We start from the raw sequence: 24,557 nt of genomic DNA, 5'->3' as shown, positions 1-24,557 counted from the left end.
TCTTGGTAGTGTTGGCTGCAATTTGGTGGGATGTCGCTCCGGGACACTAGTGTCCCAGTACATGGATTTGTGCACATTGAAAGGAAATTACTTAGAAGAAATATTTTAATATCGCTATTCACCCTTTCTCTATAAGAGAAGTGTCAACCAAATTCACGATCAACAGTGACAGATCGAAACACATGCATGCAATTGGCACCAGTGAGAGCTTTATATGTATCATGAATGCGCAAGTCAACTTAGCCTTTTATATATATAGATAAACTTGCTTAATTAGACCTGCTTTCTGATTTAGCTAAACTTTTTCCAGCCCAGTGAAGCACTCTAACTTCTCTTTCAGGTAATTATCAAGCAACACAGCAGTAAATATCAACCTGAAGCAGATTATTATTGTAGATCAGGCAGGGAGAAAAAAAGGGTAAAATATTGAACTGTAGCAGTGTTTGACTATATTCTGCGCAGTGAGAAAACCTGAAGTCATTTTCAAGTTCCACCATTTCTTACTTCTTTTCAGTCAGGTCAAGTTTCTAAACTTTCTAAATCTTCGTCGTCTTGCTAATGAAAAGAAAATAGGATTCTACTAAGTTTCCTATCTACCTACTCCAGGACTTCTGTGAGGATCAAATGAGATGAGGCACGGGAAAACACTTCACAGACATTTGGTTGAACTGTAAAATGTTTGCACCTGGCCATAAAGCAAGTTGGGTTCCTGGGCTGAAGAAACTCCAAGGAGGCTGGCTAGTCACTAGGGAGAGAAAGCTGGGCATTGCTATGTGACATTATTACCCAACGCCCACAGCGACTGTTTCCGGGCTGGGCTGGGCTGTGGGGGTCATTTTGCACCATGGGGTCTCAGCAGCATCAGCTGCCATTTGGTGGGGTGTCGCTCCGTGGTGGTGGCGGGGCCTGTGTCCCACTTGGGGGAAGCCGAGTGTTGGTTTGTTGGTGCCAGGTTCGTGGTGCCGTTTATTTTTAAATAGCCAGTGCACATCATGGCAGCTCCTGTGTTGAGTGTCTGCCCCCTGGTGGTCAGTGCATGTCATAGCTACTGGTTGGAGGGAAGGATGGACTTTTAGCCTTTTATATATACACATAGCACAAAGACCTGCAGCTATTTTACCTTTATCCACCTCTTCTAAGGAGCAGCTGAGAAACTCCTTCACTGCCTGGTGAGGGGGAAACTGGGCCTCTTTAAAATCCTCCATCTGCTGCAGTAGCAGTGAGGTCCAAATGGGCGGGTACAGGAGGGGTGGGTCCAGAGGCCTGGAGATCTGGTCCTGACTTTGGGTCACTCTCGGGAACCTCCGAGGAGCTTCATGGGCTTCCACCCCAGCTCTCCACCTCTGCGGACATTGCTGGGAAGCATCAAAGAGAACTGCTTGGAAGGGCTGGCTCCCATTGCAGATAATTGCCAGGTAAACACACAGGCCCTTGGCCTTTGGCCTCCATGATGTAATGGGCCTGCGCTGGCAGAGCGAGGAGATGGCTCACTGTGGGGAGGGGCAGGCACTCTTCCAGGTCATGATGGTCCACGAAGTGAGTTGCCTTTGCCAAGGAGAAATGGTTCCCTCGTGACTGGAAAAGAGAACTGTCTTCTACTATTTCATAAAGCATTTCGGTTACCTGCGCTGGCATTCTTCTCCTCTCTCCATGAAACCTCTGCGGCAGAGTGACCATACTTCTGGGAAAACGGCAGGTATTTCAAAGAGGGTGGGAACTCATGTCAAAGGCAGGGTGGGTGCGGAAGAGGCTGCTGCATAGCTCCATGGGGACTCAGGATTTTATCCGAGAGGACCCTGTGCCCAGGTTCCAGACCTGGTCATTTCCTGATCTCACCCATCAGCTGAGCGACCCTGAGCAAGTCAGTCATGACTCTGGCCCTCACATTTAAAAAGATATTTTTTAATTAATTTTGAGAGAGAGAGGAAAGGAGTAGGGGAGGGGGAGAGAGAGAGAGAGAAATATCAATGTGAGAGCAGACAGAAACATCGATCGCCTGCTTCTTGCATGTCCCCTACCAGGGATTGAGCCTGCAACCTGGGCACATGCTCTGACAGGGAATCAAACCAGCAACCTTTTGGTGCCAGCCACACTGGCCAGGGCTGGCCCTCAGATTTCTCATATATAAAACTAGAGGCCCGGTGCACGAAATTCGTGCATGGGGGGGGGGTGTCCCTCAGCCCAGCCTGCACCCTCTCCAATCTGGGAACCCTCTCACAATCCAGGACTGCTGGCTCCCAACTGCTCACCTGCCTGCCTTCCTGATTGCCCCTAACCACTTCTGCCTGACAGCCTGATCACCCCCTAACCACTCCCCTGCCAGCCTGATTGATGCCTAACTGCTCCCCTGCCAGCCTGTTTGCCCCTAACTGCCTTCCCCTGCAGGCCTGGTACCCCCCAACTGCTCTCCCCTGCAGGCCTGGGTCCCCCCCAACTGCCCTTCCCTGCAGGCCCGGTCACCCCCAAATTCCCTTCCCTGCAGGCCTGGTCACCCCTAACTGCCCTCCCATGCAGGCTTAATTGCCCCCAACTCCCCTCCCTTGCAGGCCTGGTCCCTCCCAACTGCCCTCCCCTGCTGGCCATCTTGTGGTGGCCATCTTGTGTCCACATGGGGGCAGGATCTTTGACCACATGGGGGCAGCCATCTTGTGTGTTGGAGTGATGGTCAATCTGCATATTACTCTTTTATTAGATAGGATAGAGGCCTGGTGCATGGGTGGGGGCCAGCTGGTTTGCCCTGAAGGGTGTCCCAGATCAGGGTGGGAGTTCCCTTGGGGTGTGGGGCAGCCTGGGCGAGGGGCCTGTGGTGGTTTGCAGACCGGCCATGCCCCCCGGCAACCCAAGCAGAGGCCCTGGGATCTGGGATTTATTTATCTTCTACAATTGAAACTTTGTAGCCTGGAGCGGAGCCAAGGCTCCTGCTCACTCTGTGGCAGCAGCCATTTCTGTTGGGATTTATGTATCTTCTATAATTGAAACTTTGTAGCCTTAAGCGGAGGCCAAGGCAGGCCAGGGTGTGCAGGAAAGCTTGGCTTCCTCCATCACCAGGGGCAACCCTAGCCTCCTGTTCTCTCCAGCTCTGTGGCTGATGCCATTTTTGTTGGAATTTATTTATCTTCTATCATTGAAACTTTGTAACATTGAGTGGAGGCCTGGGCTGGCAAGGGCAGGCAGAAGGCTTGGCTTCCTCCATTGCCGGGGAAACCCAAGCCTCCCTCCTGCATTCTGTGGCTGTAGCCATCTTGGTTGGGTTTATTTGCATATTCGATCCTGATTGGCTGGTGGGTGTGGCTTGTGGGTGTAGCAGAGGTCAATTTGCATATTACTCTTTTATTAGATAGGATGGGAAGGTAATTGTAAAGTTCACATTCAGCTCCAAAATTCTGTGATTCTAAGTAGAAGAGTTTGCACGGGGCATTTGTAATGTCTGGGATGGGTCACAATTGGGCTCAATGATCCATCTTTGTTTTAGGCCCAGAAATCCCTTCTGAACATTATTGCTGCAGGCCAGACCGAGGCCTAGACAGGGATTTTCACATAGGCAGCAAAATAACAACAACAAAAAACAACAACCTCCCCCCCGCCCTCCCCCCCCCCCCCCCCACACACACACATTAAGGGGAGTGGGGTGGGGACGGTCATTTTCGCTTGGAGGCCCAGAAGAAAAACACACAAGATTAAGGCTAGGGACACACACACACACTCAGCCCCTGACTTTTAATATCAGAAGATCACTCTCATAAGCTCCACCAACAACTTAGTATCCCACTTGGTGCCAACTAAGCCTTCTCACTTAATAACATGCCTAGAGCACTGCAATTTAAAACCCTGGCAACCATGTCCTATGCCATTAGAAACACACCAACACACAGGCCTTCCTTGAGCCCCTAATATTTTGTCAGAGTTTGCCCCTGCTGTTCTCCCACCCCCTTAGTAACACAAGGCTCTTCACCAAATGGCTCAGTCCCCTGATCCTGAATGCCTGCTCATCACTCTCCAGCCTCCGTCAAGAGGCCCAAGGTCAGGTTCCATTCACACCCACAGTTTTGCTGACTCCCACCCGAGTTTCCAGGTCACTGTGCTTCCACTGTTCCCCGTCTAACTGCAGTGTGTGAATATGTTTTCGTTCTTGTTTGCATGCTCTTATGCTCCACCAGGTTAGAGACCACATATGTCTTGTTCAGCTTTGCTGCCTCCGCACTTAGTAGGTGATTAATAAATATTTGTGGAAATAAGAAGGGCAAGAAGGGAGGGAAGGAGGGAAGGAGGAAGGGCAGTCAGGAGGAAACAGCATCCCCACCCACTCTTTCTGAGCCTCTGGCTGTATCATTGCCGCCTTCATCTTCATATGGAAAACTTGTCATTCCACTCGGCCAATTGCACGGATAGTTTTACGAGAGAATAAGCTCAGTGAACTTTGAAACATTTTAAAAAGTCTGTGGTGAAGGGGCGGCATGAAGATGTCTAGATTTCTTCAGTATTGACTTTGCATTTTTCAGACAAGTCCTACTGAGGGTAGGAAGCAGGTCTCTTAGTATTTCAGTCTCTACTGTAGACCCAGCCCCCGGGATAGTGCCCAGGTGAATGAATGACTAAATATCAGAGGGGGACACGTAAACCCCAGCCTCATAACACCCACTTCTCTAGCACCTCCTAAATCCATTCAGAGACCCAGCCCTCAGCCCTCCACCCCCACCCCCACCCCCGCACACACACCTTTTAGGCACCAGCTCCTTTTATTACTAGCCCAGTAAAAACTTCACTTCTGGAAAAAGACTCCTCTCCTTTGTCAGCCGTTTCAGACTGCCCTTGAAGGAAAAATAAGTTTGGCTTCAACTTTTTCCAACGCCCACTTATAGTTCCTCACACAAAGCCCAGACATTTATACTATTTTGTCTTTCAATGGCCAGCTAATTCTCTCAAAGGTAACCTTCTCTCCACCCCCACCCCAACAACTCCACCCACTACCTCCTCCCCCACTCAGCTTCCAGGGGCTTATGGGAACAAGCCGCTGACTGTGAGGTTTCTACAATGCACTCCTTAATGGAATAAATCTGCCTAAATTTCACTCTTAAACCCCAGAGATTAATGTCATCTTATTAGCAACACAAAATGGAAAAGACTGGGCTCTTCCAGTTTAATCTGCTTAGTTGCCGAGGCTGCAGGGAGCTTCTCCAAGGAATGTGCTTGGCTTTTGTTAGAGGAAGGGGGGAAAGTCCAACGTATTATTTGGCATAAATCTGCCCATCTAATTTAGATTGTGAAAACCCAACTGATTAAGCCCTGGGCCTGTCTTTTTTTTTCCCCTATGGAGTCTACAAATATCATTGTTATTAGGCAATCTCATACCATAAAACTCACTATTGCAAATTTTATTGCCTCTCTCTCTCTCTCTCTCTCTCTCTCTCTCTCTCTCTCTCTCTCTCTCTCTCACACACACACACACACACACACACACACACACACACACAGCTGCTCTTTATTCTCATCAGCGCCATCTGGTGGTGATTCAAATCCTAATACTTTTAAATATATTGATTCCAGAGTGCCTGTGTATTATGCATACATGTTGTATCTATCTTATTTATCTATTGTATTCAAAAATAAAACCCCAAAATTAAAAAATACTGAACCATTAAAAAATAACCATAATAAACCCATTACACGTTTAACAAACATTTTAATGAAAAATAACCGTATGTTCCAAAACAAAAAATATATATGAAAAAAGAGTGTCATTATTTTATGTTTTTGCACATCCCTTTAATGTCTGGCTTAATAAGAGACAGCCAAATTCTCATATCTGTTTCTGCATTCAATCTGTTTCAATATATTGTTTTTGGTCGAAACACATGAAGAATATCTGGCCTCGAGGGGTCCCTCGAGCTATAAAAGAAGCTGCGTGGCCACCTCCTCTCCCAGTGCCCCTGGATCTGTCTCCTGCTTCTCTAGTGTTTGGACAAAACAGACCCAGGGACGCCCCTTCTTCCAGCCTCCTACCACCTCCCATCTCTTTTCCAGTCACCACATTGGGAACCACCTCAGTCATGCTCAGCGTCCGAGACCAGCCAACAACGTTTTTTGATTTTAACTCCTTCCACCTCTTCCTCGAGTTGACAGAGAAGAAGCATGAGGGAGCCCAGCGTCCCTTAAAGATGCAAGCATCTCCCTGTGCCACCCGGCTTCGACTGCACAGGTGTCTATATCTCCCCTCTCTCCCCCCAACAATCCTCACCCAGCGGGGGCGGGAGGGTGTTAATCCTCTTGGAGAGACAACGCTGTGTGAAGCTCTAGCTTCCTGGTGACGCTTCCCAGGTGACCATGCTTACAGTGTCTGACTTCCTTTTGCTTTCTTTCCTTTGTTCCTAGTAACTAGCTAATCATGACGATAACAGTATCATTTGCTCCGAGATCGGGCCAAGAAAAAGATCCCCAAACCCAGAACCCAACCCCAAACCCTCACCCCACCTGTTACTTTCCATGGCTCAGTGTCCTTTCCTAGAAAGTCTCCTGAGAGACACTGTTTTTCTCACCACAGAGCAGACTACATAGCACTCCCTCCACTTCCCTCCTAGGCTCACATTTACCTTTTCTCTTTCTCTCCCAGTTACCACCTAACCCTAACACTCATGAAAAAGAAAAGACTTCAAGAAAAAAGCATCCTAGGAGGTGAGAAATGCAAGATAAGCAAACTGGCAGAGGATAAAAATCCCCTTCACATGGGCTGCTTGCAATACTTGGAATCCCCACAACCATGACCACCCAGTGACTATTTCCATCTTCGTCATCTTTCAGGTCTCATCGCAGACCTACCTCTTCCTTTCTTTTCTCTTTTCTTTACTCTTTTTTCTTTTCTTTTCTTTTCTTTTCTTTTCTTTTCTTTTCTTTTCTTTTCTTTTCTTTTCTTTCTTTCTTTCTTTCTTTCTTTCTTTCAATCTATCTTCATCTAGAATAGACAGGTTGAGATAGAGATGGTGCTAGAAAGATGAGTCACCAGCAGAATATAGATATAGGTACATAGATACATACACATAGACAGTCTTTGGTGCCTTAAATGGCTGTTGCCTTACCTGATTTTCCCCCACTAGATGGTAAACTCCAAAAAGGCAGTACTTTTCAATCTCAATCACTCTCAGGGGTTTTAAAACATAGGGAGGATGGTTTACAGATTTTGTGTGTGTGTGTGTGTGCATTCTTTTTTAAGCGGGTGCCTCTAAATGGGGCATGCCTCTCCATTCGCCACAGTCTCCTCCCCCCCCCCTTCCGCCCTCACCCCTCCAGTTGTTATAAGAATGCATCCCTCATTGACCTATCTGGCCCTGAATGAATTGAAAATTGTCAGCCACCCTGCATCCCTGAACAGAGTAGGCCAGCCGTGGGCAAACTACGGCCCGCGGGCCGTTCTATCCGGCCCGTGGAGCCGAAAGAGCGGAGGGTTCTCTTGCTCTCCCCTCCACTCCTTCACCAGCAGCAGTGTTAACATGGCAACGTTGGGAAACACGGCCACAGCTCCTTCTTCTGAGTGGGCGGATTTATATCCGCCCATTCAGTAGAAGGAACAACCTCTCAATCTTCCAGAGGCTCCTTGTCATGCCGTCGGACGCGTCCCCCGACATCACCCTGGGAATGCGTAGACACGTTATCGTGGTGATGTAGGGAGACATGCCCCTGGAGAGCACAGTATCAGAGCATTAGCTAAAAAGGAGACCAACAACACTGTTTCCACTGAAGTTGATGTCTTAAAGACCAAAAACCTTTCAACCCAGTCTACATTGCCATCTACATCTACGTCCTGGGCATAATTTGGAAGTTGCACTAAAGAAAATGTTTAATTTACTGTTTACACATTTTGTTCTTTTCTATTTGTTTTACTTTTAAATTATTTTATTATATTTAAGTTTAATTTGAAAGGCTTTTGTACCTTTCCTTTGTTAGGCAATTTTATTTTGCCTTTGCCATCTTCAATATAAGGTATGTTATTGTGCTATGATTCCTCCATTTTATGAAGTTTCAAATTATAATAATTAGTGTTTACATTCTTCTTGTTAAAATGTTTGAAATGAATAAAACTATTGAAATAATAAAAAAAAAGACCGTACCCTTTTATGTAATGATATTTACTTTGAATTTATATTAATTCCCACAAACACTCCATCCATGCTTTTGTTCCGGCCCTCCGGTCCAGTTTAAGAACCCATTGTGGCCCTCGAGTCAAAAAGTTTGCCCACCGTTCGACTCAGCTCAGACACCTGGGTAAGGAGCAGAGTGTCTGCTCATAAAGAAGTTGCCTGGCCATTGTGCTCAGTGGTTGATCATCGACCTGTGAACCAGGAGGTCATGGTGAAGTGTGGCAGCAACCATCCTTGGGTAAAAATTGCTGTTTAATATTTTAACCTTGCTGTTTTGGGTTCTGTACTCATTTAAAAGTTATTTTGATTTTCTGAACTTATGTATGCTATCCCAATACTCCATTGATGACGGTTTGACTATCCCATTGATTGTGATCTCACTGGTTACTGAAGCACATTCTTCTGGGAATCAGAACAGCACAATTATCCTAAATTGTCTCAGTAGCTACAGATAACTGAGTTTTGGTTGACTCAGTGGTCCCGGAATCTGGACAGCACAATTATTCTAAATTGTCCAGGTGGTCCCAGATAATGTGTTTCTGTTGATTCAGAGATTCGTAGATACTTTAGATAACTAAGTTGCTCGATTTTGCTTCTGTAAAGAATGCTTTTCGCGAAACAGGTTCCTCATTCCCAACCCAAAGATGTAATCGATACTTTTGTGATATTCTGCCAATATAAGCCAGAAGTGGCGAGCTGTTCAGGGCTGCGAGGTCTGGAGCGCTTTTGCTCCCTCGTATGCCGCCGGCCTTTAATAAATGACTCCATAATTCGACTTTTTGAGGCGTCCTTTGTAAGATGGGGGTTACACTACAACAATGGTTGATTCCCAGTCAAGGCACATTCCTGGGTTTCAGGCTCGATCCTCAGGAGGGGGCGTGCAGGAGGCAGCTGATGGATGTTTCTCTCTCCCTCACCCTCTCCCTCTCCCTTCCTCTCTCTGAAATCAATTTTAAAAGGAGAGAGAGAAGATAATTCTCTCAAGCTGGAGGCCTCTGCTCCTGGAAGATCAATCAGGTCTTACAGGAAATAGGGAAGTGTACAGCCTAATGGGAGGGGCCGGGCAGGGGGGCAGGGACATTGCTGTAGGAGTTCGGGAGGGTAGGCTGGGATCTGATCAGGTTGGGTCCGCCAGGCCATGATAAAGAATGCTTATCTTTTCTACAGACACTGGGGTAGCATGATCTGACCTGTGTTCCGTGGGCCTATTTTCTAGGGCTAATCTTCTATCCCAACCCTTCCCTTTCCCCCCTTATCACAGAGGTGCCTCCAGTGCCTGCCACTGAGACTGCATAAGGACCCCTCCTGATTGGGTAGCTGCAGTGTGACCATGTCTGAGGGCGGTGGGGGGGGGGGGGCAGGGCAGAGCCACAGAGGCCCACCCTCACCACCACCCCACTTTCCTATGCCAAAACACATTCTCCAACTTGAGCTGGTCGGACTAGATTGGGTGGGGACCCGAGAGGATTAGCACATCAGTCCCAGTCTTAAAGAAGCACATTCCATAGTCAAGTAAACAGGCTGTGGGTGCGTAGGCCCCGCCCTGCTGCCCTGCTCCGAGGAGAGTGAGCCAGTGTTGCCCTCTAGGAGACCTCCCTGGTACTTCCCCTCTTAGAATGTCCGCTGCCTGTGCCCTCACTAGATTCTGCTTGCATTCTGCAGGTGACTCACCATCCCAGCACTTGGAAGAGATGAGGAAAGGGGTCACGGGGAGAGCCCATTAGGACTGGAAGCTGGACCTGGCCGGGGCCCCAATTCTGCCTTCTAAGAGCAGGGCTTCTGAAGTCACTATATTGCTCAGGGCAGGGGCAGCCTCGAAGTAAGTGGCCTGGGCTTCTGGAACATCTGCAGAGGAACCTGGCATCACTGGAAAGTATCCCCAAACTACTGTATTCATCATTGTTTTGCTCAATGTAACAGTAACATGCATTCATTATTAAAAAGAAAAGTCTTAAAAATTCCAAAAGCAAAAAACATTTTTAGGTGATCCATCATACCTTTCCATAAAGATAGCAATGACTGGCTTTCTACCTTTTTCTTATGCCTATCAAGTGTATATATTTTTTAAAGGTGGAAAGAAAAGGAAATATATTTTCTGCATATAATTAGGATAAAATTGTTTTTGAAGTTTTTATATTCTGCCTGTTAACTTACGAACATTTCCTTAATTATTCTGGAACAATCTAATTTTAATGGCTACATAACACCATATATGGTTGTATCACAAAACCAGAAATAGGAACCCAGCATGAGGCACAACCAGCCGTCACCTTCACAAAGGAGACAGACCCTGCGGCTGGGTATGAGAGGGCGTACCTCCTGTCTTCATGCCGTTGTGCCCCTCCATCCCTTAGGACTCGGCTCGGGTGTCCTAGCCTCCAGGCAGCCTGTGGATCCCCAGCTCAGGCTGATGCCGGTCCATGATGCCCCCCTAGCTCCACCATAGCACCGACCACATTATATTAAACAGATTTCTATATATTTCCATCTCTCCCATCAGTTCATAGTGTCTCTGAGACCTGGGCCCCATCTGAACAAGCTGTGACTCTCCAGTGTCCAGCTGGTGTGTGGCACGTAGAAGACAACAAATGCCTTGCAGAGAAGCAACGTGTAAGCAGCCTCCTGTGGGCAGGCATTTAGAAGTTTCCTAATTTGTGAAGAGAGCTCCCATGCTCTCACTTTCTCAGATTCTGCGTTGACTGAGGGGAGAGGGCGGAAGAAGACCCCCCAAAAAATCTCATTTGGGTCCTTGGTCACTTGAACCCTTCTGTAATGAATGTTGGGATGACCTGTAAATGAATCGTTTGTATCTGACTCATCCTCATGATACACGTGCAAATCCCAGCCCTGCTATTGGATAGTGTGGCCTTGGGCATGTCACTTGACTCTGATCCTCATTTTCCTCATGTAACGTGGAGATAATAATGAGACACACTCTTAAGGATGCGGAGATGTTGTAAATGAGATGAGGTAGATCAAGTCCTAGTACGTCATGGCTAGTTTTTCTTACTAAATGGCATTTCTGGGTCCATGTTAGAAAATGAATACTGCACAGCCACACTGCTTTCCAGAAACATGGAACAACGGATACACAGGCATACGGCGTGTGGCACTTTCCACGGTGTCTTCTTCAGCAGGGAGTTTGGTCAGTGTTTCATCTCCACCCAATCTGCTTTACAAAGGTTTGTGGGCCCTGGACAAACCTACCTTGAAATTCAGCAAAAGGTCCTCTTTCTCCTCATAGGCTAAGCATCTGGCACTGTCACCCCTCCCGGGTGCAGAGGAAAGGTATGGAGTGAAATGAAAGGTCACAGCATGAGGGTGTCAGTATTGAAGGGCAGAAGCCATTTTTCCACATGCAGCTGAATGATGAAAAGGCGGACTAAAGAGGCGAAGAATGGCCCCAAACAAAATGCTTCCTGTCTGTTTTCACTCACAACCCCACTCAACCCTCAATCATCCAAAGTTAGAGCACAACAGCAGTGCTGTGATCAGCTTTCTGCAGAAGTGGCCCAGAGAGGTTAGGCATCTGCCCAAGGTCACACAGCTCCTAAGTGTCATTAAGACTATCAAGACCACAAGGAACCCATGACTCAGAGCCAACAAATCTTGTCTCTAAGTGTGAAACTCCATCTGTGTTTGTCCTCTTAACCCCGTTCACAACTTCACCAACAATGTCAGGCTAGAGAATGAGACAGCACACACTTGCTAAGGGCTCTGAAAAGCCAAAGCCCATGACCTGTGCCAAAGTCAGTTATGAGAAGAGACTGGATCACCTGGACAGACGTCATTCAGAGCCATGCTTCAGCACCCTTCAGTGGGGGTGCTAGGACCTTCCGTGGGGGCTCCTCTCCCACCTCTTCCCTGCACCATATCCATTTCTCTCTGGTTATTTTTTCCCTACATGTGGAAATCCCCCAGAAACAGCCAGTTACTTGGACATCTTTTTTAATTACAAAGAAAAAAGGGGGCAAGGACAAATTTATAAAGCACCACGGTAGACCAGAAGTCATTGCTATACCAGTTTTATTCAAGTTTGTGTGTGCTCTGGCGGTGAGACCAGGCTGAGACCAGCATTGCACTGTAATACGATAAGAGGTTTAGCCATTGAACCAAGCCTGCTTGGCATCCTTAGTCAACAATTTACAGTACCTGGAAAACAAGAAGCCAAAGGAAAGAACCTGGAAAGTTTCCTTCAGGACTTTTCTATTTTTAAATATTGTCGACGAATTAACAATAACTTAAATCCCAAAGCAAATGGGAACTCAAGGACACAGGGTCAGGACACATGGACAGGACACGGAGCAGAGAAGACCTAGGAACGAAAATTGGCAGCTAGTGACAGAGGAGTGAAACAAACACGTGCACAACCTTTCACCTTACCCAGACCCAAAGGCTCGAACGGGGAGGCAAATCCCCCAAAAAGCAAGATAAAACCCATCTCCAGCTCCTTTCCTGCATCCTCTGCAGACAGACACAGTGTCAGACTAAATGTTCGTGTGAGCCAGCGTGCATGTGTGTGTATGTGTGCAGGGTGGGTGATGAAAAAAATTAGAGGAAATTGACAAGTTCATCAGCTCCCTTCTTTGCTACAACTGGGTACCAAGGGCACGTGGCTCTCAGTGCAACAAAAGCAAAGCCTGACTTCAAATTCCCAATGAGGAGCTACAGTAAGGCTTCCAAACTCGAAAGGCTGGGTGGGTGGAAGCTGTGGCAAAGAGCAGTCATGGGGCCACTGGGGCTGACAACACAGGAGCGAGGCCCACAGGTCTTCGGTGGTGCGGGGAGAAGGGCTACGCTACGGGATCGATGCGTTCAATCCCTGTGTGGAACAAACCCCTGAAAAATGGTGGAGAGAGCAGCCAGGAGCAGAGAGGAAGTCAGCTGAGTTGGGAGGTTGCAGGTCCTGCTGGGTGAGCCCAGGACAAAGGCTGATGGATTAGCCACAGGACACGCTCCCCCTTGGACACAGAGCCATCTCAAAGCTTAGGCGGACCTACGCTAGGCCCATCTTATCCCGGGGCTTCTCAACAGTGGCCTACAATGTGCTCAGAGGAAAGTGAAAGACAACTTCGGAGCCAAGCGGTTCAGTAATGTTGCTTCCTAGCTGTGTGACCTTGGGCACGTTATAGAATTATCTGAGCCTCAGTTTACACATCCTCAGATGGGGGTCATACCTTCCCTCCCAGGATTATTGTGAGTCAAAATAATAATAATAATGGTAATAATAATACCTCTAGGACACCACCTCCCACATAGAGGAAACGTATGGGTTCTTATTCCTTGTTAGCCATGCGGAGACCGGGCTGAGTCTATGCTTCACTCTGACAGGGAGGAAGAGAAGAGCCACAGTCAGCACGGCCCTGGCACTGGAGGTAGAGATACATGATGAGAGTGAAACAAAGGTGGGAGAATAATAATGGCAGTGAAAAGGAGGCGATGGCTGACATGAGGAAGGCGCGTGGGGACCCAGACACAGCGTGGTGCACTGAACACCTCTAGGCATGCAAGGGACGCCTCCACCCACCTCAGTCCTTCCTGAAATCTGGGAGAGAGGACGAGTCCGATTTATTCACGTATCCGAGAGTTCCGGGATGTCCCAAAGGGATGTTAGGTGAGAATCAAAAGGCCCCTCTACTGAAATCACAGACCTTGCCCCTAAAACACACACATACCTCTAAGTGGCCTCAGGGTTTCGGGGAGGCTGAAAGGCAGCTGGAGAACTTCAAGGAAAAGCCACCCCCAATTGTAAGTCCAAAGATGAAATCTGCCCTAAGATGACAGTTAGCATGTTCCTATTTAAACGCCAGTACGACCAGAAAACTACCTCCTCACGCAGGATGCAGAGCAAGGGCAACCAGGAAAAACAAAACAAATCCTAACACCAGCTTCACAATTCTGCCTGGGCGGCCCGCAGACCCAGGTGAGGTGCTCCCGGTGGACGGAAAATTTAAGGGGGCACCCAAGACTCAGTTATTAAGATAAATCGTATTTCAATGCAGTATTTTAAAAAAATTAAAATTAATGGGGAAAAAATCCACGTTGAGCACAATATCAGAATTGTAAATAAAGCCAGGATCTGTCCATGCAGGAGCTTAGGGATGTGGGCAACACATTCCCTCTGAAACTTGGTCTTACCCTCCAGCAAGTGCAGGCAAGTGACAATATCCACACCTCACCCCCACTCTCCTTCATCAATCCCAGCTGACCTCTGGGCTCAGCATTCCTGGATGTCAGCCTCGTGTGCGATGGTAGAAAAGGGCTGGAACGTACTCCAGTGTCTTGTCCTGAGACACCTGTCTAGTTGTCAGGTCCACGCCAGCCAATCCGTGTAGTAAAACTAGGTTGTGGGTGTTTGCAGGGAGGGTCAGACCAGTCAGGAAGGAAGATGGGTGTTTCCAAGAGAAACAAAGAGAGATGTGGAAAAGCTCCTGGTTCTGGGAACCCACTGGGCCCTTCTCTATTCACTCTGTCTGTCTCTCTCTCAAAAAGAGAGAGACAGACAGAAAGAGAGAGACATTGATCGGTTGCCTCCTGTAAGGCACCACATCCAGAGATTGAATCCACAACCTGGGTATGTGCCCTGACCGGGAATCAAACCCCGCCACCTTTAGGTGTATGCAGCAATGCTCCAACCAACTGAACCGCACCAGCCAGGGCTCATTCTCAATTTCTAGCTGCAGTTGTGAGCTCGAGACCTAAAGCAAGGCTCCAGGCGGGGGATGCAGGCAAGCACAGACCGTGAGAATCAGGAAGGACCAGTCCTACTGGCTCCAGAGGGAGCCCAACCTTTGGAAGAGCAAATGCCAGGGCTGCCTCAGAAGCCCTGAGGCCAGGCTGCTTCCAGGGCCCAAGCCTGGAAATGGACAAAGGCAGGGGTGGGGCCTGTCACATCTCCTCAGGACAAAAGGAAAACACAGTCAACAGTCTGAGAAGTCTAGGCTAGGAGGGGCTCACCTGGCCTGCACAGCCAACCCAAGGCCCAGGGCTGGGCCAGGTTAATTAGGCACCTGAGCCCTGTTAATTAGCCTTAATCAGCCAGGACTCCAATTTCTGCCGCCCACCTTTCAACACAGGTGCCTGAGTTGGTGAGCTCCCAGGCAGCCAGGCCAGAACAAGCCGCGGACTGAGGAAGCAGCAGTGGGTTGTCCTTTCAGACGTGGATTTTTATTCATTTGAATGGCTGATCTAGGAAAACAATGATTCATCTGAAGGAAGAGCAGCGCGCATTTGGAAATGAGTGACTACAACAACTAGCTGCACAGGACATCATCCTCAGGCCTGAAGCCATGGAGAGAGGCCGGTGGTCTAGTAGGTGGAAGCATATGAAATTGCTTGTTTCCCTATTTTTATTTTTGTTTTTAACCTACAACCACTTTCCCCCTCCCCCAACACGTATATAATTTTCTCCACAAAGAGAAGCAATCTAGCAAGGTGAGACTCATCTGCGCTGGACCGGAGCTCCAGGACCACACATTTTAAAGTTAGAAGGGCTTCGGCTTCGGTAGGGGCGGCACTGTCCTCAGCTCAAGGCTGGGCTGAGGCCCACGGACAGAAGAGACATCTGCAACCTCACACGCCTAGTATATGGGCAGCTCAGATCTCCACATTCCTGCAGCTCCTGCGGCCTCCCTCACTTCCCATCACAACCAGCAGGAGCTGCAGGCTGTCCTCCCCTCTGACCCAGGGGTGCAGTCTCTGACAGGCCTCAGGAAAAGCCCGGCCCTCCCGAAAGCTCAGCACCTGCTTCTTCCCCCAATCCTTCAAGAGGCAATGGGTGCATAACCCATGGACAGTGCCTGGGGGGGGGGGGGGGAGAGGGCAGGGGCAGGTCCGGGGTGAAGGGAGTCAATGGGGGAAAAAGGGGACATCTGCAATATTTTCAGCAATAAAGATAAATTTTTAAAAAATTGGCAATGGAGTGTTTCTGACCTGCCTGAGGATGCTACACACCTGAGTCAAAGGCATAGGCTTAATGAAAGGAAAAGGGCCCGTTCTGCGCTCTGAGGGGCCTGCCAGAAGTGAACCATTCACAGCCATCCAGTCTTCAGTACCCACTGCTCTGTGCTTTGTTAATAGCAAGCTTGGAGAGTTAGGGATGCTCAGGAGGTTTCTCCCTCCTTGTAGGGGAGGGGGGGAGGCAATGTGTGGACTGTGGAGCAAGAGTGTTGACAAGAAGTCAGGCCTTGCCCAACTGGCTGGCCTAGCTCAGTGGTTGAGCATCGACTTATGAACCAGGAGATCACAGTTCGATTCCCAGTCGGGGTACATGCCCAGATTTTGAGCTCAATCCTGTGTGTGTGCAGGAGGCAGCCGATCAATGTTTCTCTCTCACCATTGATGTTTCTATCTCTCTCTCCTTGTCCCTTCCTCTCTGAAATCAATTAAAAAAAAAAATCAGACCTCGCTGCCCTTGGGTGTCCCACCACGTCCCTGAGCAATCGTGGTCTGAGGGAAAAGGGCTGTGTGAGGAAGCCCATACCATGACACATGTCCCACAGGCCAGCTGACCCTGTCCCGAAGAGTCTTCCAGGATTTGGCCTGATTCCAATCTCCAAACAAGTAAGACTCTGGGAGTGACTCCAAGAAATCAGAGACCCCACGCTGTCATTCCGATGCTGGCCCCAGCCATTTCCTCCTCTATGAGACACGAGTGGTGGGGATGATCCGCCGGGCACGTTAAGTGGGGGGATTTGGAAGGAGGCTTGTAAACATCAGGTACTACATAAATGCAGGAGAAGAGCACGGGCCGGACCATGGGCCCTATTAATCGTGCAAAGCCAGCTTCCAATCACTCCTCTTCTAGAAGGCAAAGGAGGAGACTGCAGGCGAGTCCCTAGAAGTAAAGGGTGAGACCCACACTGCCAACCTCAGCAGTCCGTCCTCACTGACCTGCTGATCCTTGTGCTCACTGCCCTTGGGAGGGAAGCAGGGGACGCGGCCTTTGCAGGGAGGAAATCTGAGAGTGAGGAGACAAGCCCGAGGTCAGATGGTAGAAGCAGAGTGAGGAACACAGCCAACTTGTTCAGGTCTCAGAGCCTGGTGCCCGACTCCGAAATCCATCCAAGCAGCTTTTTCATTCCCCTTCACTTGAACCTTTGTCTTTAAGCCTTTCCCCTTCTCTACCAGCAAGGACATCAAAGGTAGAAGGAAAGTGATGTAATTTTGTCCTAGGTCAGGACGAAAGGTTGGCATTATTCCGAGTCATGCAAATATAAGATAGCACCACCATCATCGTCATCATCATAACTACCAAACCCTCAGGATACTAAAGGATGGGAAGTTAAGAGCATTCACCAACGTCTCTTAGAAATAACATATAAGGATATCCAGGACATCTACTCAGCCCCGGCAGTGGCCTGGATGCCCAAGGGGGTAAATGAAGGGTAATCTGTTCAGCATCAGTGGAAGGAGCCAACGGATCTAAGGATAAGGAGCAGAGGACAGGGTCTGTTTCCTATCAGCATCTTCCATGTAGGAGCACCGGCCAAGAGTAAGGGACGTCTCTGAGGAGAGAGGAAAGGGGAAAGGGAGGCCCCCTGGTCCCCAAGTTCAAGGCCTGAGCCTGACCATGACCACAGAGGCCAGGGAACCCGAGTGGACAGAAAGTACCTCAAACCTGCTACCCTATAGGACCCTTATCCCAGGGGCCCATCAGAGAGAGACGGTAACTCCTTCATCATCATGGAAACTCACGGAAGCATTTTCAGAATAACCCTGCTTCTGCCTCTGGCAGTTACAGTTCTTCCCTCAGCAGAGACCCAGACTTCTGGCTCCCTCCTGGATGGAGGAGTAAGCACGGGGTTCAACTGCCACTCAATGGCAAGTGACAGTCATTCAGTTTATGCTATGCCAGTTACACTTCCAAGAAAGATGGCTACCACCTAACAACATGGCAAAAGGTAGAACACGATTGAAGGAAACATCCCTGCCTCACACCACAGAGCACCGTCCAGAGTCAGCATGGTTTGGATCACGCTGCTGACTGCACCCCACATCCCCCAGAGAGCCACTCAGTGGCTTAGAGATGTGTTAGTGGCTTAGAGATGTGTTAGTGGCTGAGACTGAAGCTATGCAGAGTCCAAGAAGGGGCACAGAACAGACCACCTGTGTCCCTCTCCTCACCAGGAATGAAGAGGAGTCCTGGCTGGAACTGCTGACAGGACTCACAGTTATCCCTCCTAGCTAAGGAGTGGGGAATCGGGGCAAAAACAATCTCCTACATGTAGGCTTCACTGAACAAAGACAAGGAGAGGATGAGATGCAATAGCAAACCCTGGGCCACAAAACCAATAGTGCCTCCCCAGCCAAGACTAGGTGGGGCCCTTGAACCAAAGTGCCAGTGGGCTCATAAAACAAGGAACGATTTGAAAGCCAAGGTCACCCCTTTTGCCATCCCCACAGCAGGATGTCTGTCACAGGTGCAGAGAGAGCAGCGACCGTATTTATCACTTGGACCTGCTTCACCGCTCTCCCCATTCTGACATTCAGACAGCAAGAGCAAGGAGCCTGCAGGCTGGCCACCAACATCTCCAGAGGAATGATCCAGGATAAAAAGCGGTGGAGCAACATACACAGTCTTGAAGGGGGAGGAGCAGGACCTAAGGACTCTACCCCCAATCAAGCTGTTATCCTCACTGTTCCCACGGACACAGGAGGCCTCACAGTGAGTGGAGGAGTGAAGACGCACAAGAGAAAGTACCAGAAGCTCAACATTCAAGTCAAGGAATCAAATTCCAGAAAAGCCAGGGTTGGCCGCTGTTGTCCTTCCTACCTGGCTCCAGAGTCCAGCACTGAGGCCATCTGTGCACAGAGACAAGAGGCCTTGGCCGGGTACCGTGCCCGGGACTTGGAGGTTACTGCACACGGGTGGCTCACTAAGCACCTTACAGCCATCGCCGCCGCACTGCATCCCGTCACGGAAGGTGCTACCAAGGGCTCTGTTTTACTTCACGGGCATTTCAGAGTGGATGGCCTGGCTGAGAAGGAACACCCTTGCCCAGTTTCAACCTCCAGTGTCGAGGACCCCCCACCCCAACCCCATATGCTATTCTGGTGCAATGCAGAGATATCTACCAACCAAATACGGAACCCAAAGTCCACTATTTCCAGGGACTGGAGGAACGCTCACAGGAAGGGAATGACATAAAGATCAGACAACAAAAGGGACAAATGGAGGAACTTTGTCTCTGGCATCCCAAGAAATTAATCATGGGATGAGCTTATGTTTGTATCAGAACCTGGCCTGACAATAGGTGGACCCCAGGGAAGAGATGGGTGCCAAAAGGAACAAGGACAGACAGACTCCGTTACCCTCTTTACTGCAGCTGAACTGTATTTTCCCTAACACTCTCCCCGCCCGCCCCAGTTCTCACTGAGGCAGCTCCCCTACCACGGGCAGGCTCAAATAAATAGGTGGGCACCTGAAAGTGCAGGGAGGTAGTGCTGGGTCCATCTGTCCCCCAGCTGGCATGAAAGGGCTTAGGACTCAGAAAAGCTCACATCAAACAAGATTCTGATTCATGGGTGTTGGGGAAGAATGTGGAAGAGGAATAAAATCAATCACAGAACATCCAATACTGATGCTTGGGAAGGCTGAACTCAGGGCTAACAGAGGGCCCCCAGGACAGGCTCTGGGCATACCCAGGGGGCTGAGGAGAGGGAGCAGCAGAAAGATTTGGCTGAGTGACGCCGCAGGGTCACCCTAAAGGCGAGGAAGACTGTGGAGGGTGGGGGACATGCACGCACCCCCCCTCCCCTCCAGCCAGAGCTGATAGCCACAGCCCCTCCAGTGGACACGGGTAAAAGGCCCTGCAGGGCCAGAGACTCTCTGAAGTGGCTCTGCTTCCATCCCTTCCGTCTTCAAAGTGCATTATCAGTGCAAGAAGTGGAACTGGATCTCAGGGGTCCAACTCTGAGAAAGGGCTGTGCCAGCCAGCTCCCCCATCTCCTCCTGCGTCCCCCTTGCCCACCCCTGAGCCTTTTCATGCTAAGACCAGAACTCTTGCTGGATCTCATAAGGAGCAGGCCTGTGTGCACTCAGTTCAGCTCTACACAGTGGCACAGTGCTGTCCTGACTCTGGCCCTCTGCGTCCAGGTCCAAAAGCGTCCGCTCGGTGGGGGGCAGCGGCCCCGCCTGCAATGGGAGCAGGGCTGGGAGCCCAGGCCGCTCCTCCAAAGTGCTGCTGCTGCTAGCAAGGCAGGAGTCCAGGTTGCTGGGTGTCTCTGTGCTGGAGCTGTTGGCCGGGGAGGCGCTACGGGCGTGGCTGGGGGACACAAACCACCAGGGGTCCAGCCGTTGCCGGTTGGCAGAAGGACGTGGCCGAGGCAGGAACTCCAGGGTCTTGGGTCTCTCCAATGTAGAGTCCTGCTGTGTGTTCCAGCGCCTTGGGGTTGGGGGGAAAACTACATTGGGGTCAGGGAGACGGGGGAATTCACCTGGGTCTCGGCTGGGGCTGGGGGTTTTCAACATTCCTGGTCAAAAAGACAAAGGGAGAGGCATCAGATGAGGGTCCCTTGCTTCTGGGCCAGTTATACTCTGCTCCATCCCCACCGTGCCAAGGCCCTACTCACTTGGAATAACACAAACAACAAGTATTTAATGAGCACCTACTATGTGCCATGCAGTGTGCTGGGAGGTAATGGAAAATACAATAGTGAACTAGAAGGCCATGGCCACTATATCTGACAACAGTAATGGGACATATGGGGGTTATCCTATATAATAAAGAGGTAATATGCAAATTAACCCTCACGTCCTCACAAGATGGCTGCCTACAACCAGGCTGGCAGGGGGGTTAGTGAGGGACGACCAAATGACTGAACAGCAGGCTGTGTGGGGTGACCAGGCCAGCAGGGGGGGGGGGAGGGGGAGGGCAGTTGGGGGCGACCAGGCGAGCAGGGGGGGCAGTTAGGGGCGACCAGGCTGGTGGGGCGGGGCAGTTAGGAGTGACCAGGCTGGCAGGGAGGGGGCAGTTGGGGGTGACCTGGCCGGCAGCGGGGGGCAGTTAGGGGCGACCAGGCCGGCAGGGGGGTGAGTGAGGGATGACCAAACGATTGAACAGCAGGCTGCGTGGGGCGACCAGGCTGGCGGGGGGGCAGTTAGGGGCAACCAGGCATGCAGGCAGGTGAGCGATTAGGAGCCAGTGGTCCAGGATTGTGAGAGGGATGTCCGACTGCTGGTTTAGGCCTGATCCCCGGGATCGGACCTAAACTGGCATTCAGACATCCCCCAAGGGGTCCCGGATTGAAGAGGGTGCAGGCTGGGCTGAGGGGACCCCCCCCCCATGCACAAATTTCGTGCACCGGGACTCTAGCATCTATAATAAAATGACTTAAGGCAGATGTTGGCAAACTACAACTCACAGGCCAGCCACCTGTGTTTGTAAATAAAGTTTTATTGGAACAGAACCACACCTATTCCTGCTTTCCCACTGCAGCAGTGGAGGTGAGCAGTTACAACAGAAACTGTATGACCCACCAAGCCTAAAATATTGACCATCTGGCCCTTTACCAAAAATGTTTGCTGACCCATGACTTAAGGAAATGTCTGTTCATTTCCAGTTCATCCATTTAATAAACATGTGATGAGAACAAAGCTAGGTGTCAGAAATCTAAAGAAGATGAGTAATATAGGGAGAGGTCACATATTTATGTTTAACAAAAAAATCTATAGAGGGGAGGGACAGCTGAGTGGTTGAATACAATGATCATTTACAGGCAAATCCCCTTGAAAAGTACCACATCGTGTCTCCTATGGGATTAGAGGCGGCTTCCAAGTCAGACCCAGGTCTTCTAGGGAGGAAGGACCAGTGATGGGAAAGACCCGGGAAGGGCGCAGGCATGCCCAGGTGTCACAGGTGTCAGATGGAGAAGGCAGGCCTGTGTGTAAGTACAGCGATTTACCTGGGCACACCTCCACTTCCGGAAAGTCAGGCATGAGTAAGGGGTGAGTGGTGAAGGGCATGAGGCCTGGGCGGAAGCTTGCCTTATGAGTGTGCCTGTACGCATGCTATAATGAGAGGCGAGAGCACAGCTACGTGGCAAAAAACACCCTAGTTCAGGCAGGTTCCTTCCGGTAACTGCAATCTCTTCCGCAGGGAACAAGCAGAGCTAGACTCCCACCCTCCTGTACCCTGACGCTCGCCCTCTGCATCCAGGCCCAGAGCACTGCCCTGTGCTCTCCCAGGCCCAGGGCCCCAACACCCATAGGAGCCCAAGTCCCGGCTCTGGTCCTTCCTAGAACCTGCCTGTCTTCTTTTGCTCCTCAGGGAAGACCCCCTGAGGCACAGGACAGATCAGCCATCTGGATTGGCTGAGTCAGAGGAGGAATGGAGTTCACTCCAACATCCCTACTCCTAGGGGAGGCACAAAGGCAGGAAAGAGAAGAGAGGAGGGGGCAGGACTCACCTGCTCCAGGGCTGGGGCTCAGCCCGTTGCTGGAGGGGCTCCTGCTGGCCAGGAGAGCCGCTGGCTTGAGGGCCCCGTCAGAAGGGGTCCGCCGGTGACCACTGGGCTGCGTGGGGGCTGTGAGGGTGACGTGGGTGGGAGTCAGAGATTGGTTAGGGTCCCGTTTGAAGCGCTCCACTCGGATGTTGACCAAGGGGTTGTGGGTGCAAGGGGTCGGGGGTGGGGCCTCCACCGGGCTGACAGGCATCTCATACACCACAATCTCATCGCTGTCCGAACGCAGCAGGGAGCGTGTGGAGTTGCACTCGGAGATGGAGGAGAGAGACAGCAGTGTTAGGGAGGCCGAGGGGTCACCTAGCAACAGCATGGGCTCTTCCTTCTTGAAGAGCTTCCGGGATGGGGGGCTGGTGCTCCGTCGAGGACGACTGGCCCTCTGAAAAAGTCCCTCACGCCTCTTCTTCTCCTCCCGGGCTGGTGGCTCAGGTTCCTCTGGGAGAGGCAGCTGGCACTTGCCAGCTTCCAGCAGGTCAAACCCTAGGCCTGTGGCTGCGAGAACAGCCCCACAGCCAAGCAGAGCCACCTCACAACGGCGGTGGTGGGTGCCGCCCCGCTTGAGGCTGTTGGTTGGCGTCAGCTGAGGGGTACTGGTGGCTGAGTTGACTGGGGTGGGCTCCTCGTGGGCTCCGTCACTGGGGGGGCCATCCCCATCCTCTCCACGAGGGAATGGGATACAGAGGTAGGACTGGTTGGGTGAATGCTGTAGACGACTTTCCCCACTCCCTGGGCCTTCGCTGTCCTCATCGTCTGTGAAGTTGAGAGTAGACGGGAAATAGAAAATGGGAATGCAGCAGCAACAGTAAAATGCTGGTCCTTCTCCCCAACCCAGGCCTCCTGGCTCAGTGTCAGGGATGCAGAGGTCAAATAGTCACATGGGCGAGATGGGGGACTGGGCATTGAACCAACAAGGCTTTCCCCCTCCACACTCAACTGTGACTAGCAAGAAATCACTCTCCATTCCAGAGCTTGTTTCCCTACTTGCAGAAGCAGATTTGCTAATTTTCTACTTCTTTCCTAGGGACCCTCAACAGAAGAAGAGCAGCGAGTTTCCTAGAACAATGGATAGACAGAAACATCCCTAATTTTTTTGCCCTTTGGAATTGCAAGGGACCTTGGATTTCTAGAATGACAGCCTAGAGATCTGTCTGAAGACTGGGCTCTTGCAAAGGATTAGAATCCCCTACATGGGCGAAGGCCAACCTACTCTATAGACTGATCTACTATGACCTTAGAAATCTACAGAGATAAATAAGAGGATGACTATCTGAGAGAGAGCCTGGAGAAGGCCGGACCCATTCAGTGAGCTCCCTTAAGAGGAAGACTGCGCAGCCTCTACCACCATCTCCTGTTTTATGGACATCCTACACTGAAATATGAGGAAACAGACCCAGAAAAGGCAAATGCCTGATTTAAGGCCTCACCCTTCTGCACTGCCCTACGGAGACTCTAACTGGCCCCTTGGGACAGAAGGCCAAGGGCAGGCTCCATGGCAGTAGTAGTGACTTGGGAAGATTCAATGAAATGGGAATAGGGCAAACGAAGAGGGACTCGGGTGAGGGACCAGGATTTGAGTAAAAGAGGGGACGACCCCATGAAGTAACACTGAGGGCCCTACACAGTCCTAGAAGCTTGGCAAGAATTCCCTGGGGGAACAGGGAGAGAGTCTAGACAAGGGCAATGCTTACCCATCTCCATAAGGCTGGTGAACCCTGGCAGGGCTGGGCTGCTCCGAGGGCCCTTCCCCAGGTTGGGGGCACTGGACGACCACTGTTTGTATCCATCTACCAGGGACTTGAGGCTAAAGAAGGGGAAAGGAGGAAACTGTTAATACTGGTTACTGCCCTCACCCCACCCTCAGTTCCATGGGCCTGTGGAAATGTGTCTCCCTTCATTACACCAGAGCCCTGCAGAGCCTTGGGGAACAGGCAACAAACCTTACTGAGCCCACCTGCTTCATTAACA

At 50.3% G+C, this 24,557-nt stretch overlaps 1 protein-coding gene across 3 annotated transcripts in view; it reads right to left on the bottom strand.

Moving 5' to 3' along the window:
* Window positions 1-6,874: 6,874 nt before the first annotated feature.
* MAP3K9 (mitogen-activated protein kinase kinase kinase 9) overlaps window positions 6,875-24,557 on the bottom strand; it is a 95,485-nt gene continuing 77,802 nt past the window's right edge. For 2 of the 3 annotated variants that reach the window (XM_080660525.1, XM_080660526.1), the window contains 3 exons: window positions 24,281-24,393; window positions 22,539-23,342; window positions 12,139-20,603 (listed from right to left, as the gene is read on the bottom strand). In XM_080660525.1, the coding sequence (XP_080516651.1) occupies window positions 20,119-20,603; window positions 22,539-23,342; window positions 24,281-24,393 (1,402 nt within the window). In that variant the 3' untranslated portion in view covers window positions 12,139-20,118. Of the gene's footprint in view, window positions 6,947-12,138; window positions 20,604-22,538; window positions 23,343-24,280; window positions 24,394-24,557 lie in introns of those variants that run through there. The other variant, XR_013960143.1, reaches the window with a different exon arrangement.

The sequence above is a fragment of the Plecotus auritus genome, assembly GCF_963455305.1.
Source record: "Plecotus auritus genome assembly, chromosome: 1".
In the NCBI taxonomy this organism is placed as follows: Eukaryota; Metazoa; Chordata; class Mammalia; order Chiroptera; family Vespertilionidae; genus Plecotus; species Plecotus auritus.
The sequence above is the reverse complement of the archived record's forward strand: the minus strand, read 5'-3'. Positions and strand labels throughout refer to the sequence as shown.